The sequence below is a fragment of the Branchiostoma floridae genome, chromosome 10, assembly GCF_000003815.2.
Source record: "Branchiostoma floridae strain S238N-H82 chromosome 10, Bfl_VNyyK, whole genome shotgun sequence".
In the NCBI taxonomy this organism is placed as follows: Eukaryota; Metazoa; Chordata; class Leptocardii; order Amphioxiformes; family Branchiostomatidae; genus Branchiostoma; species Branchiostoma floridae.
Window position 1 is genome coordinate 10222530 of NC_049988.1, and position 12582 is coordinate 10235111.

The window sequence follows — 12582 nt, forward strand, 5'->3', positions numbered from 1 at the left end:
CCTCCCCATAGACCTTGAGTACTAAGAAAGACTTGAACTTCAAGTTGAAGATGAGCCATAAAGATGATTATAACCACATGTTTACCTTGCTATAGACTTCCACAGTCCATACAAAAGAGCTGAAGGCCAGGTACTTGCACTGGTTCAGGCTATAGTGCATCCTGACCACTTGATTTGTGACCACTTCAGTTTTAGATCCAGCCTGCTGGATCATTGCCCCCGGAACGTACCACTCATCTTCAAGGGGTGATCACAAGAAATGTGTATTCGGAATCATCTTTTTTCGACAAAAATTTAATGTGTATTAGGTAAAGCATTGTACTTTTTCGTATGTGTATTTACCTAATCAAATGTATGACTTATTGTTGTGTCGTACATCCCGATAATTTGCTAATAAACAATACTAAAGACCCCTAAAAATTGGAGCATTCCAGATGCACAATAAAGAATGTGAATTCCCAGAGCTGCCTATTTACCCTCCTGTAGTTGACAAACAGGGGTTGTTGACTACTCCAACAGGGGGGTGCCAATAAAGCCCCATTTACAAGCGCCATCCTTTTATCCTGTGGACGGCAACGTGAGATAAACACCCCTTCCCCTCAGCCCCCACCCAGGGAATGGCCACAGACGGCCCAGGAAATTGGAGTGGGGAAATTCCTCAGTATCAAGAGATTCACGCATTTCCCTAGTTGTGGCCAAGGGGGTAGCCGCAGTTCAGGATTCCCAGACACTGGTGAGTGGCTTTCCACAGATCTTCTTTCTTCTCCACCACTTTTTTTTATAAACTGAGGATTGACCAGGCTATTTTGAAGAGCTGAGTATATTTGCTGACAACCAGAACAGAGAATGAGGATCTAGATAAGATGGAAGTCTTTCAAAAGGAAACCATGATAGGAAACGTAAGGTAAGAGTGGCAAATTTCCTGACTAGGTTTTCACAATTTCCTGATGACAAAATGTTTTAGAAGGATGTTTATAGATGATTTAGGCTGAACCAGATGATGGCATGCCTACCTGAAACTGTATTTCCAGTGTTCTATTACACTTCTAACTTGGCACAAAGCCAGAGAACTCTTATAGGTTACAAATGGGCCAGAAATACTTTTGACCTTTGCCTTGTTCAAGGCAGTATATGTGAAAAGTGATGCAAGAAGAGTTTCTTTTAATTACAGTACCAGTAATATGAGTATAAGTCTTATCTTATGAGCAATGTATAAATCATACTTGTCATCAGCTGTGAGTATTGTCATGAGTATTGTTATAAATTATATACAACTATGTAGAAAGAGTCACTTTTTTTAAAACATGGCCTGGTTGACAACCAAGAGAATACAGTGAGGTTTACCTAGGCTTTCCTTGTTACAAGTTGTACCAGAATTTTCTCCATTTGTTATGGCTACTGGAAAACAGACAGGATCTGAGCCCAGTACAAGACGCTGACAAAAACACTGGCCTTACGTTTTCAACACTTCCCCCCAGAAAGTAGCACACACTAATTGACCGACATTTTACACGTTAATCCTTTTCTGGTATGAAAAGAAACGCAGCTGTTTAATGCTCACTTCAGTAAGGGACAGGGGAAGATATCTCAAGTTACATCTTATCTATCAATTTAATCAAGACATATCAAGAGTGAGAAAAGTCAACAATGAGTTTATCTCTGAATCTACATCATAGTATATGTAAAGATCTAAACCTCATTAGGGAATCTTTAAGTCATTATCAGACATTTCAACACTGAAGTTCAAGAGACACTTGATAAAGCGTTTATGATTGTCATTCAATGACAGGATTTTTGTGTATTTTGTTGTTTGTCTGTATCATATTTTACAGCAATGTGCCAAAACAAACACAAAGGAATTTACATAAGAATAATCTATTGGTCAATTACAACATAGGTGAGAAATGGCATGTCTGTATAATCTCTATTTATGCTGTGTTTTCTTTTCTTTTATTCCATCTTTGATGCAAATCAGCACCAGTGTTCCTGTTCAAATGACCACAGAGTAGTGTAAAATGTTTGTTTTTGCAAGTTTATATAGCATCATAATTAAAGTCACCCACAAGAGAAAAGTTAGAAATTTATGTTCAGTCCACTGCTGAATGATAAGAACTTATTGCAGTTCGACAAAAATTATGACACAACCAAGGAAGCTAAACCTTGACAACCATTACACTGATATCCACGTGTTTTACTTCAAACAGTGAGACAAAAAGGTTCTTTTTTTCAACCTCGATAAGCGTGGGAAGTTGGCAATTTTGGCTGTGAATAAGATACTAAATACAAGGGCAGTATGGTTGAAAGAATAAATCACACGCTTGTCTTGTTTTCTAAACATACTAACTGCCCAAGTTGTTAAAGGGTCACAAGACTCACATCGGGTCTCTTCCTCAATTTTATCTCTCGGTTACGGACAAACTACTGGTGGTCTGGTTCTAAGTACTTAAAGTAGGATCTTTCTGGATGAATGCTGTTGGCACAAATCCTAGACAAAACTGGATCTAGACATCTCAAGTGAGTCATGGTCCAGAAATGTGAACTTGTCAGGCATGTCTATAGACCTGGATATTGCTGTGCTCCCCCTTGTGGCGGGTTTCAGTATTACACCTGAAATCAATCCCCAAGAGCAGGGCTAACAGCACCCCCTATTGTCAGTTTGATGCATTGCAAGCAAAAATAACCAGTTCTTTGTCAAGTTTTGTGTTTCTTTTCAACATGACAAAGGGGCAAAATTAAGCCTTACCGCTAGTACTAATATTTCAAGCCCAAATTTGCATCCAAAACAATGCCCAAACATTTGCAACCCAGAATAAGATGAATTTTCTTCCAGGCTTCTTTATTTTACCAATACCATCTTAATAATTGTTAACCTTTCCAAAATAGTCATCAAGATTCCATAGACAAAAATTTCATTGCATAGAAGGCTGACAACAATGAAATCAATTACCAAAAAACAATGCAGTACATCTCTTTCTCATTGTTTTGTATTCATGAATAGAACCTGTACAAGGGCATAGACAAAACTACAATGCTACTGATACTTGAACAGTGAATCCCTTTTAGAAAGATTGATAATGTTTCCATAGCTGTTATACTTGGATAAGACTCGTACACTTGAGAAAAAATGAACCAATACCTTCCAGTCTTTGCCAGAGGAGCGGACAAGTGCACCACAATAGGCAGCCATGTTGGTTGGAAACTAAACGCCAGGACAGATGTGGACCATTTGGGAAAATGGCCCTCCCCGCCAACTTACGCACAATGGGCACTATGAATAATTCCATGTCTGCGACTGATTTCATTAAATTGCAGATAAAGTGGAACACAAACTTTTTTCCTTTCAATTGACAAAAGACACATCATTCTTCCATCCTTTTGTTCTGAATACAATTTTTTAAAGTTTGAATATAACTCTTACAGAAAAATTACCAACTAAAATTTGACAGAAAATATAGAATGAAAATTTACCCTTAATTTGTACTTCCTCCATTATTTTCCAGCCATATAAATATGCCAGTGTGCAAACATTGAGATACAATGTATGCATGTTAATATTTTATCAGCAAAAGGGACTTTGCCTCTTGATAACAATTATCGGAAAATGACTTATCACTATTTTTCAAATCTGCATTTTACTGTCCAATGATTTATCAGACAGTACAATAAGTGCTTTCACACCAGGGAAAGATAATCTATATCTGACAACCTTGCCAATATGGAAGGTTGTACATCTGAGTGGACAGCTTGGTGCAGATGAGTCCCAGTAGCCATCTATGATGTCATGTACATAATGCAGATAGGTGACCTCTGAACTTGTATAGGCAGGGCAAGCTGTTTTACACACAAAATCTTTTTCTGAATGGTTCAGGGTTCAAGATTTGACCTACAGTACAGAGTAGATTTTGAAAGATGACAAATCACTATAAAGCCATCTGTCATCAACGAAAAGTAATCATTTTTACTTTGAGTGTGTGTATCAATGGATGACTGGCAGATTTGGGTTAGAGCAGTTCAAATAATCAGCCGTATTAATTTGGTAGTTTTCAAAATTGGAACTGAAAGTATTGGACAAATACATGAACAACTTGACACTTTGAAAATTTGTTTCCTCTACTTGAAATTATGGATGTTTATGATAATGTGTGTCCTGTGACCTATATTTTATTGTCAATCATATTTTTTTCACAAATCTGAAGCTTCAAAGGAAATGAACTGAAAGTATGCTGTAGTGTATTCATTTGCCAATGGTCACTATTTCATGTGTGCCGCACATTGATGTAAAGGTCTACTGTAATGCTGCCCCTGGCTGAAAGGAGGCGCTGTAGTTTACATCTGCCTTTTCAGTAATTAGACCAGTTGACAACAAACGGTTTCATATTCATAAAAAGACAGAAGATAAATGTACAATTCCATGTCATCAAACAAACTGCTGACTGGACAAGAACTGTATCCATCCATTCATAAGGGCTGACCAAGCATTCTATTTATAGCCTAACCCTCATGAATGAAAAATCACCCCTGCCATAAAAATGCTGACTATTTGTCTCCTCCTTTTGACCTGCCTTCTATTTTTATCATGGGGTGTTGAATTTCAATAAACTAGTAACCTTCGAACTTGACATTTTGTCCTGGTACTAAACTGCGACTGTCAAAGACAACAGCAAATCCTAATCTGTTAGATGATGGAAAAATAAAACTACCAATAAAAGTCTTATGTGTTTGCCCCTTTCTGCCTTAAGAACAGCTGCAAAAAGATGTTCTGTGCAAAGAAAATTAAGACGGATGGCTTACATTATGTTTTGCTGTATCATTAACACTATGCCAAGGCCTATATAATACCTTCAGTACATGAAAGAGAATACCTCAGGTTATTTAGTACTGTTTACATTGCCACTGGACTTTCCCTGAAGAACAAATCACCCATTCAAACAGCTAATTCCACTAAGGTAGTTGACCTAATTAGTATGACTTCAGTCTTCAAAGCATCTGTCCATGTACAATCTTACAACTAATCAGAAACTGCATAATAGTGCACTAAATACATATCATTTTCTTGCAACCTATATTCATGCCAATATAAAAGGCTAGGTAGGTTGAAGAGAAATACAAGGAAGTTTTCTCATTTGCTGGAAACACATATTGCACAGGGAATGTTTTATTTGTTATCCAATTTTCAAGTGGTCTGGCTCAATTTTCATAACACAGTACCTTCACCCATCAAAACAAGAGGGGCTAAAAAATATCTTGACACTCACTACTATTCAAGATCTGATTCAACATCCCTTCATAAAAATTATTACATATTTAAGACAAAGGCTTCCAGTGAAGAATGACTTCTATCCATCCTCAAGACATGAATACCATTGTGTTCTTGCCAGGCTTTTTCAGCGTGGGGGACCTCTATGCTGTGATTTGGATCCCCTATGCTGTGATTTGGATCCCCTATGCTGTGATTTGGATCCCCTATGCTGTGATTTGGATCCCCTATGCTGTGATTTGGATCCCCTATGCTGTGATTTGGTCCCCTTTACTGTGTTTCAACTAACAAATGGGAGTTTTCTAACAAAGGTAAGATAAAGTTGGCTATATTTCCCTATATTTGGCCCTCAAAATGCAGGAAATAGTGTTTCAGGGGTTAAAGCAGATTTAAAAATTTTCAAGTAGAGGATTCCCCCAGACCCCTTACAATGATCACACCTCCACCGTGTAACACATAGCTTTGCTGTGCTATGAAAAACATTCTGGTGAGACCACTGATTGACACTATAGGGTCCGTCCATATGGTGATGACATATGGCTACAGGGTTAGAACTTGTTTTATTGACATAAGGCTTTTCACTCACAAATGTTACACCTAACACTTAGCAGGGTGGACCTTATGAGAGGTCATAGGTCACGACCCTGAGAGGAAGAGGAAGGGACCCTTGTATGTTTTGTAAATAGCTGGGAGTCAGATTTTCTCTTCACCGTGAAAGTTCCTCTTTTGATGCATATCCCTGTGCTAAAATGACCAAATTGGTATCTTTCAATAACCTGCCATTTATAATCCATATTGACTAGTAAAAGCAAAATTGCACAAATCATCATGGATAATGGAAGTTTTTGTCAGTAAAAGCTTTGTTTGTTTCAAACCCTATTCATTCCTAATGCTCTGTCTACCAGAAAATCAAATATTTGCTGTCTAAAATCTACTTAAAAGACAACCAACCTACCTTGTCATTAGTGTGGGTTTTGGAGATTAAAACATGGTTATCATGGAAAGGAAGCAAAACCAGTTGTACTGAGTATGGTTTTACGAAATGTTTTTACACCATCATTTGTAAAAACATACATGTATATCATTAGAATTGCTAGAACATGTACAGTATAGTCTATAGATACGGAAGAGTTGTTAGATACTGGTATATTCAAACCTGAGTGTTTTTACGTAGTATAACATTCTTCCTACAAAATCACAGGCTTCAGTCGGTATAACAAGCAGCTACATCAACAGTATCATCTCCTTTCATCACAGATAATACATAGATATTATCCTGACCAGACACATGGTTGAGATTACAGACAACAGGCAGGTGTGCAGGGGTGGTCACACCCAGGGTAGTAACCTATGATACACAATCTCCCACTGTCAGGCTCTGACTGGGTATCCTATAGGCCTGACCAGTGGCATCACTTGGCATAATGGTACATGGTGTTTGGCCTAGAGCCTCAATACAAGCAGAAAAGGCTGCTATAGGTATGGTATAGTCAGACTAGGTGTTATCCTGCTAGAATCCCTCCCCACATACCAGGTGACTAAGTCTCCTGAACAGACAGCACTACTCAGGTATGTCAGGTATACAGGAGGGGCCACACCAGCTAGCCTGCAGGGCCACATGAGCATTGTCTCTCTATACTTGGCTAAACTCCAAGCAGATAGGTACAATGTATCTATATTCGTTCAGCATTCATGGGAGGCTTTATAAACTTTACATAGTTTTCAATTTGGTGTTGATGTTTTTTAACAAAATGCATAAAATGGTACTTTGCTATAGTATGTTACAAAATGATAAGTGACAAGGCATAGGTTACAAAAATGAGGTGAAACTATATATCTGCTTGGAGATTACCCATGGCACCATCCATGACGGTCTTGCAGAAAAATTGAACAAAAACTGGAAACTGAAGATAAAATGTAAATCTTGAAACTTTCGTGGTATTTCATATTTTCATGATTTTCGCGATGATCCCTCCAGTGCAAATTTGTGATGCCAAAAATATGCTCCTTTGTATAACTCCATACTGTACTAAAAATTGTTTCAATCAATCATTCAATGACAAATTTAAAACACAGCAAAACCTTCTTAACTACTGGTATAAAATTAAATGAATTTACAGTAAGCAGATTCCACAGTGCCATTCTGTTCTAATTGGATTCACAGAGCACACAGATAAGGTTGACTGGAACTCAGGAGAAACCCAAGGTTACATTGTGGCATAGTTTTAGTGGTCTGCTGCCAAGGTTTTCAGATCCTCAACCACACAGACACCTTCTTGAAATTCCACTCTTAACTGTCAAATGTTTGAAATCTTTGGAAAGACAACAACTGTCAAATGACATTTACAGTATTTGTATAAACATTTTCAAATATGTTTAAAAGCGATACTCAGGCTGCCTGCTAGACTCTATTATAGAAGTGTTGGAAATTAAATTAGTACAACTACAAGATCATGGCAGGTGAATCTTCCCGGAGACAGTAGTCTAACAAGCATATAGATTTTCAGCCATGACAATTGGATTTTCTTGTATGGTCTTCTGGGCAATGTACACAGATCTTACTGATGCTTCCCTGGCAGAAAGATGACCAAGTAAAATGCACAGGTTTGTGCAAGGCAATCTTAACGTATGTTATAGACACTTTTCATTGCTATCCATTTTATACAGCAAAAATACATTTTTCTACCTTCTTTATTACTTTCACATAAGTAAAGATCTGCTTAGGGATGTGGTAACATTAAGTGTCAAATGTAAATACTACTTGTTTTTCCCTTTCTTTAACTTTCATCAAATCAAGTGGTCCTCAGAACAGCTTTGTCGATTGTAAAGACTTTTGATAAAGAGCTCCTTCAGTACAGGGAAACCGGCATCCTTAAAACCAAGCGTTCCATTGAGTGGTATTTGTTACGGCCCACATTCTCACAAAGGTGTTGAAAAGGGTCGCTTTAGGCCTAAACATAAACAAGACTTCAAGAATCAAATTTCTCCTAGGGACCACCAAGTTGTTGCAGCATCTGTAATCATTCGCTCATTCTGCGTTTCCTGACAAAAATAAAACGGGTGAACCCATGACGCAACAGGCAAGTACAGGAAGGAAATAGCATGGATCGTGTTGCAAATTACGTAAATGACAGAAACAGATATGCCACTGTACTAGCTCACATTAGGTACAAAATACATTTGACATTCGGTAAGAATGCTGTCTGCCCACGTGCACTATTAACAGACAAAACCCAGGCTTTGCAATAGAACTCCGCGAAATTCTGATTCTAGAAAAATGTAATCGAAGATGGCCAAATCCAACCTTTGTGGTCTATATTCACATTTGTGAAACTCTGCCCCACCCACCATTTTGTTCTTTGTTGATCTTGAAGCCATTTGTCAATAGGAAACCTTATATGCCTGTTAGAGTTAGTTTACATGACAATTAGCTGTCTCTGTAAATAATACTTTAATGGACCTCGGCATCATTACAATGTTATTACCCTAAATATCTTATTAGTTTAGCCAGCCTTATAATGGATAAATTGGTCATTACCTGTGCAAATAACTAGTGACATGTTAGAATAAGGCAATAGTAATATGGCGATCCACAAAAATATAATGGTTTAGTAATAACTTCCACTACTTTCATGTAGAAACTACAGGGGTCGCCTACTTTACATTATTTCCTTGTCAGAAAACGGAGAATTTGGAATTTCAATCTTTAAGTATGGTGTGCAAAAAGTGATGCATTTCCAACTTGAAAGTACAGAATTCTATAATAAATGTGCAGACAAGAAATCTAGTATTATAAAATGTGATATTAGAAACAACAGGCAGATTTAAGGCACTGATGGTATAGTACATTACTAGTAGTACAGTAGTAGTCAGCACAACAATACAATTATGAGCGCTAATGTTTACACACATGTGAATCAGGATATAATCTATATCATACCCCTTCCATTTATTGACCAATACATGGCCTAAGGGTATATCCACAGGTCTGCAAATAAATGGAAATCAAGGCTCAGTACTCCCTCTAATGAAAACTGTGGTGCGGGTACTTTGACATTGCCCTGCCACACGCCGCAAATCACATCCACAGTAATGCAATAACAGCATTCCTGCACGCAATCTAGCCTTGTAACTCACAGCCAAATGCAATAAATGTGCGATTGCCCACTGTACACTGCATTCAAAACACCATTTTGTGAAATGAACAATCCCTCATTGAGCCAATCTAATGGATTCTGGCAGCATTCATACTATATTCTTGTTACTTTTTATTCCATTGCTAAATACATTTATTCTGATATATACAACGTGAAATATGCCCTGTTTCATGAGAATTTATGTCTTCTATAGAAAGTAGGAGGTGGCAGATATTGATTTTTCCGGTTAAGGACAAAACGTTTGTCAGACTATTCATCAGTTCAAGGTTACAACAATACCTCTACATGGGACACATGACATGAATATTAACCAGAATACAAAGCGTTCCTCATGCACAAGTTTTGGTAACGTCAGAAATGTTGGTTAGAATTTATGATAGCGTACAGATAGCGGAACTGTAGATGTATGTGAATATACAAGCTTTCCTGGTTCTAAATGTAGAAAGACAAATAAAACTAGAAAGGCCGACATTTGCTTGAGAGCAAATACAGCATATTTCAGCCATCTCCCTCCCCATGCAACAAATAAAACAAAATGTAGAAAATGTTGAACTGCATGAAAAGTTGCCTAAACAATTTTTGATATCATACCAATCATTTCCAGTCATTCCCTTAATATCCAAGACAATTCAATCTCTACAAATGGATAAGATATGGGATTACTACATGCTTCCGGATATTTCGAGTGACACCCATCACTCTGATCTTCTTTAGCATCACTAAAAATAGACTGTCACTCAGTGTCAGAATGATTGGTTGAAAATGGCTAAAAATGATGAAGTCACCAACTTCTTATGATCCCAGGTAAATGTCACTGATCTAACATTTATCAATATTTCTTAATATAGTTTCTATATTTTTAGTTGATGTCCAGTAATATTCAACACTTTCTTAGCATCCTACTAGAAGGATACTACCTGTGACCTACGCTATGCCAGGTATTGTAATTGTTATCAACACCATCTGTAGTGGTGGAGAATGGACATGTGTTTCAGTCTATCTACAGTTGGAGGCCAAGTCTGTACCTGAAACAAACCTCTATAAATCTGGACTCCAGACAAACCTTAGTGTTGGCAACATCCTTCATCTAATTTACAACATACGCCGGTAAAGCCTCTTAAGGACTTACATTCCCATTTAAGTCCTAAAAGGTTTATCCTGTGTCTGATTCACTTTAGGCAAGTGTAGAGGAAAGCAGTGTTTTCATCTTTTCACTCTGTAGCTTAATTTGCTTTCTTACACTTGCTCAAAAAGCAAAATTATTTCTGTGGTAGTAACGTTTCTATATTATGTATCTATAATTAATTTAGATTCAGATGAAGATACAGATGCACATCCTTTTTAGGTGCTTCTTTGCTGTTCTTTTTGTAGCTTGTGTATACTGGGCTTTCTGAACTGAAAAATAAGATGCGACTTTATTTCAAAGCAGTTTCATTGTGCTTGCAAAAATGACTTTGGCTTTGAATGTTGTCATTCATGTTTAATCATTGCTACAATTGGTCCACATGCACTGTGACAGTCACTGATAGTGATACCGAAAAACTGTACCCATACCAAACAGGGGCATACCCAACATTGGAGAGAATGTTTACAAACATAGTGGATCTAATTAGGTCCAGTCTCAGAACTGGGCCAAGATCTGATGCCTGACATTTTCTTCCAACAACTACTCAAAGTCTCAAATTTATTTTAGTAGATCTAAATGATCTTTTGCTTTTCAGCCTTCTTGTATAAAGTAACAGTTTACAATACAGAGGTTTTACAGTATTCTCCAGTCTTAACAGTATACTGTAGGCTCATTGATGACATGCAGGTAATGATGTACCAAATAGCAGTTACTAATGCAACTGGATATGATTTTGAATACCAAAAGGTTTGCAGTTAGTAATTTGTACTTTTATTTTGGCAAATGCATCTGAAGGTACCATAAAGAACAACAAGCAATAGCATACAGCTAAATATGACTTCCATTAAACTCCTTTTGTCCGAAAAGCACAGCAGAGATGGCGCAATGACGAGGTGTTCCAATACTGGATAAAATATGGATGACAAAGTTGGTCAAAACGTGCACTGACTGGAGAACTGGTTATGTAAAACTGCACACCCAATATTGAGAACGTCTCACATCATATAGAGATTTCTAGGCATAAGAAGCTTAATGGGGTGAATGTATCATGACACTGAAAGATTAACACTGGCCTAAGTTCTAACATAGCATGACCTGCTGCCACTTAACAATAAATGCTGACCTAATGTATATAACACCAGAGGATGCTTACATCAGTTATACATGTCAGATTCAGATGGAAGCCAAACAGGTACAGTTATGATCACAATTATGGATTCATGTTATATTTTCATTTCAATATAAATCTAAAACCACAAATATCTGCAATACTTCTAAAGGCGAGAAATGATCAAAAAGGTAGCCAATCTTATCTTATATAAGCTATGATAATGTGTAATGTTCAGCACAGGGGGGTATCTATCCATTAAGCTGGTTGTGTCAGGAGGGGGCCAGTTGTAACCTTAGCCCTCATCCACTTAAACTATGGCTGGTCAGATCATGCCCACTGATTAAAGCCCACAGGATCCCCCTCTAACACCTGACCTTCTCCAACATACTTGGTAATTATGTACATGAGGAGAACAGAAGGCAGATGTGATGCACTTGACCTCTGACCGGGTCAGGCCGGGTCACTGCCACCTGGTACAACTGTATGTCACCACTCTGGTAGGACTCCTGCTATGGTTTGCATGCTGGTCTGGTAATAGAATTCAGCCATGAAGGTTATGTTTTACCAGGGTTTGTTGGTTGACTGATAAGGATAACTAGAAAGATTTTAAAACATTCTAAGGTTGTCATGTTCAACAAAGAAAATGCCGAATTTTTAAGGATCCAAATCAAAAACTTTCTAATTTTTTTTTTACTAAAGCAAGGCAGCTGGGCCAAATGTTGTTGGGGTCATGAAGCTTCCCTTTTCCTTTATGTTGTATGTAACATATTAAGATTCTTAGGTATACTACTAGTAGTATACAAGCCTAATAAGCATATTGTCTGTACTGGATATATCTTTCCCTCTTGCCTAAGTACTAGAAACAGTGGCAATTTTTTTTCAAGAGGTAGACACACATTTCATTTCTTTTCAGTTATACGAAAGATCAATA

General features: G+C 37.5%; 1 protein-coding gene across 5 annotated transcripts in view; it reads right to left on the reverse strand.

Moving 5' to 3' along the window:
- Positions 1-12582, reverse strand: part of LOC118424027 (leucine-rich repeat flightless-interacting protein 2-like) — a 42392-nt gene that overhangs the window by 26497 nt on the left and 3313 nt on the right. For 2 of the 5 annotated variants that reach the window (XM_035832454.1, XM_035832453.1), the window contains exon 1: positions 86-235. The exons of 2 other annotated variants lie outside the window; for them this stretch is intronic. In XM_035832454.1, the coding sequence (XP_035688347.1) occupies positions 86-214 (129 nt within the window). In that variant the 5' untranslated portion in view covers positions 215-235. Of the gene's footprint in view, positions 1-85; positions 238-12582 lie in introns of those variants that run through there. One more of the 5 variants, XM_035832451.1, reaches the window with a different exon arrangement.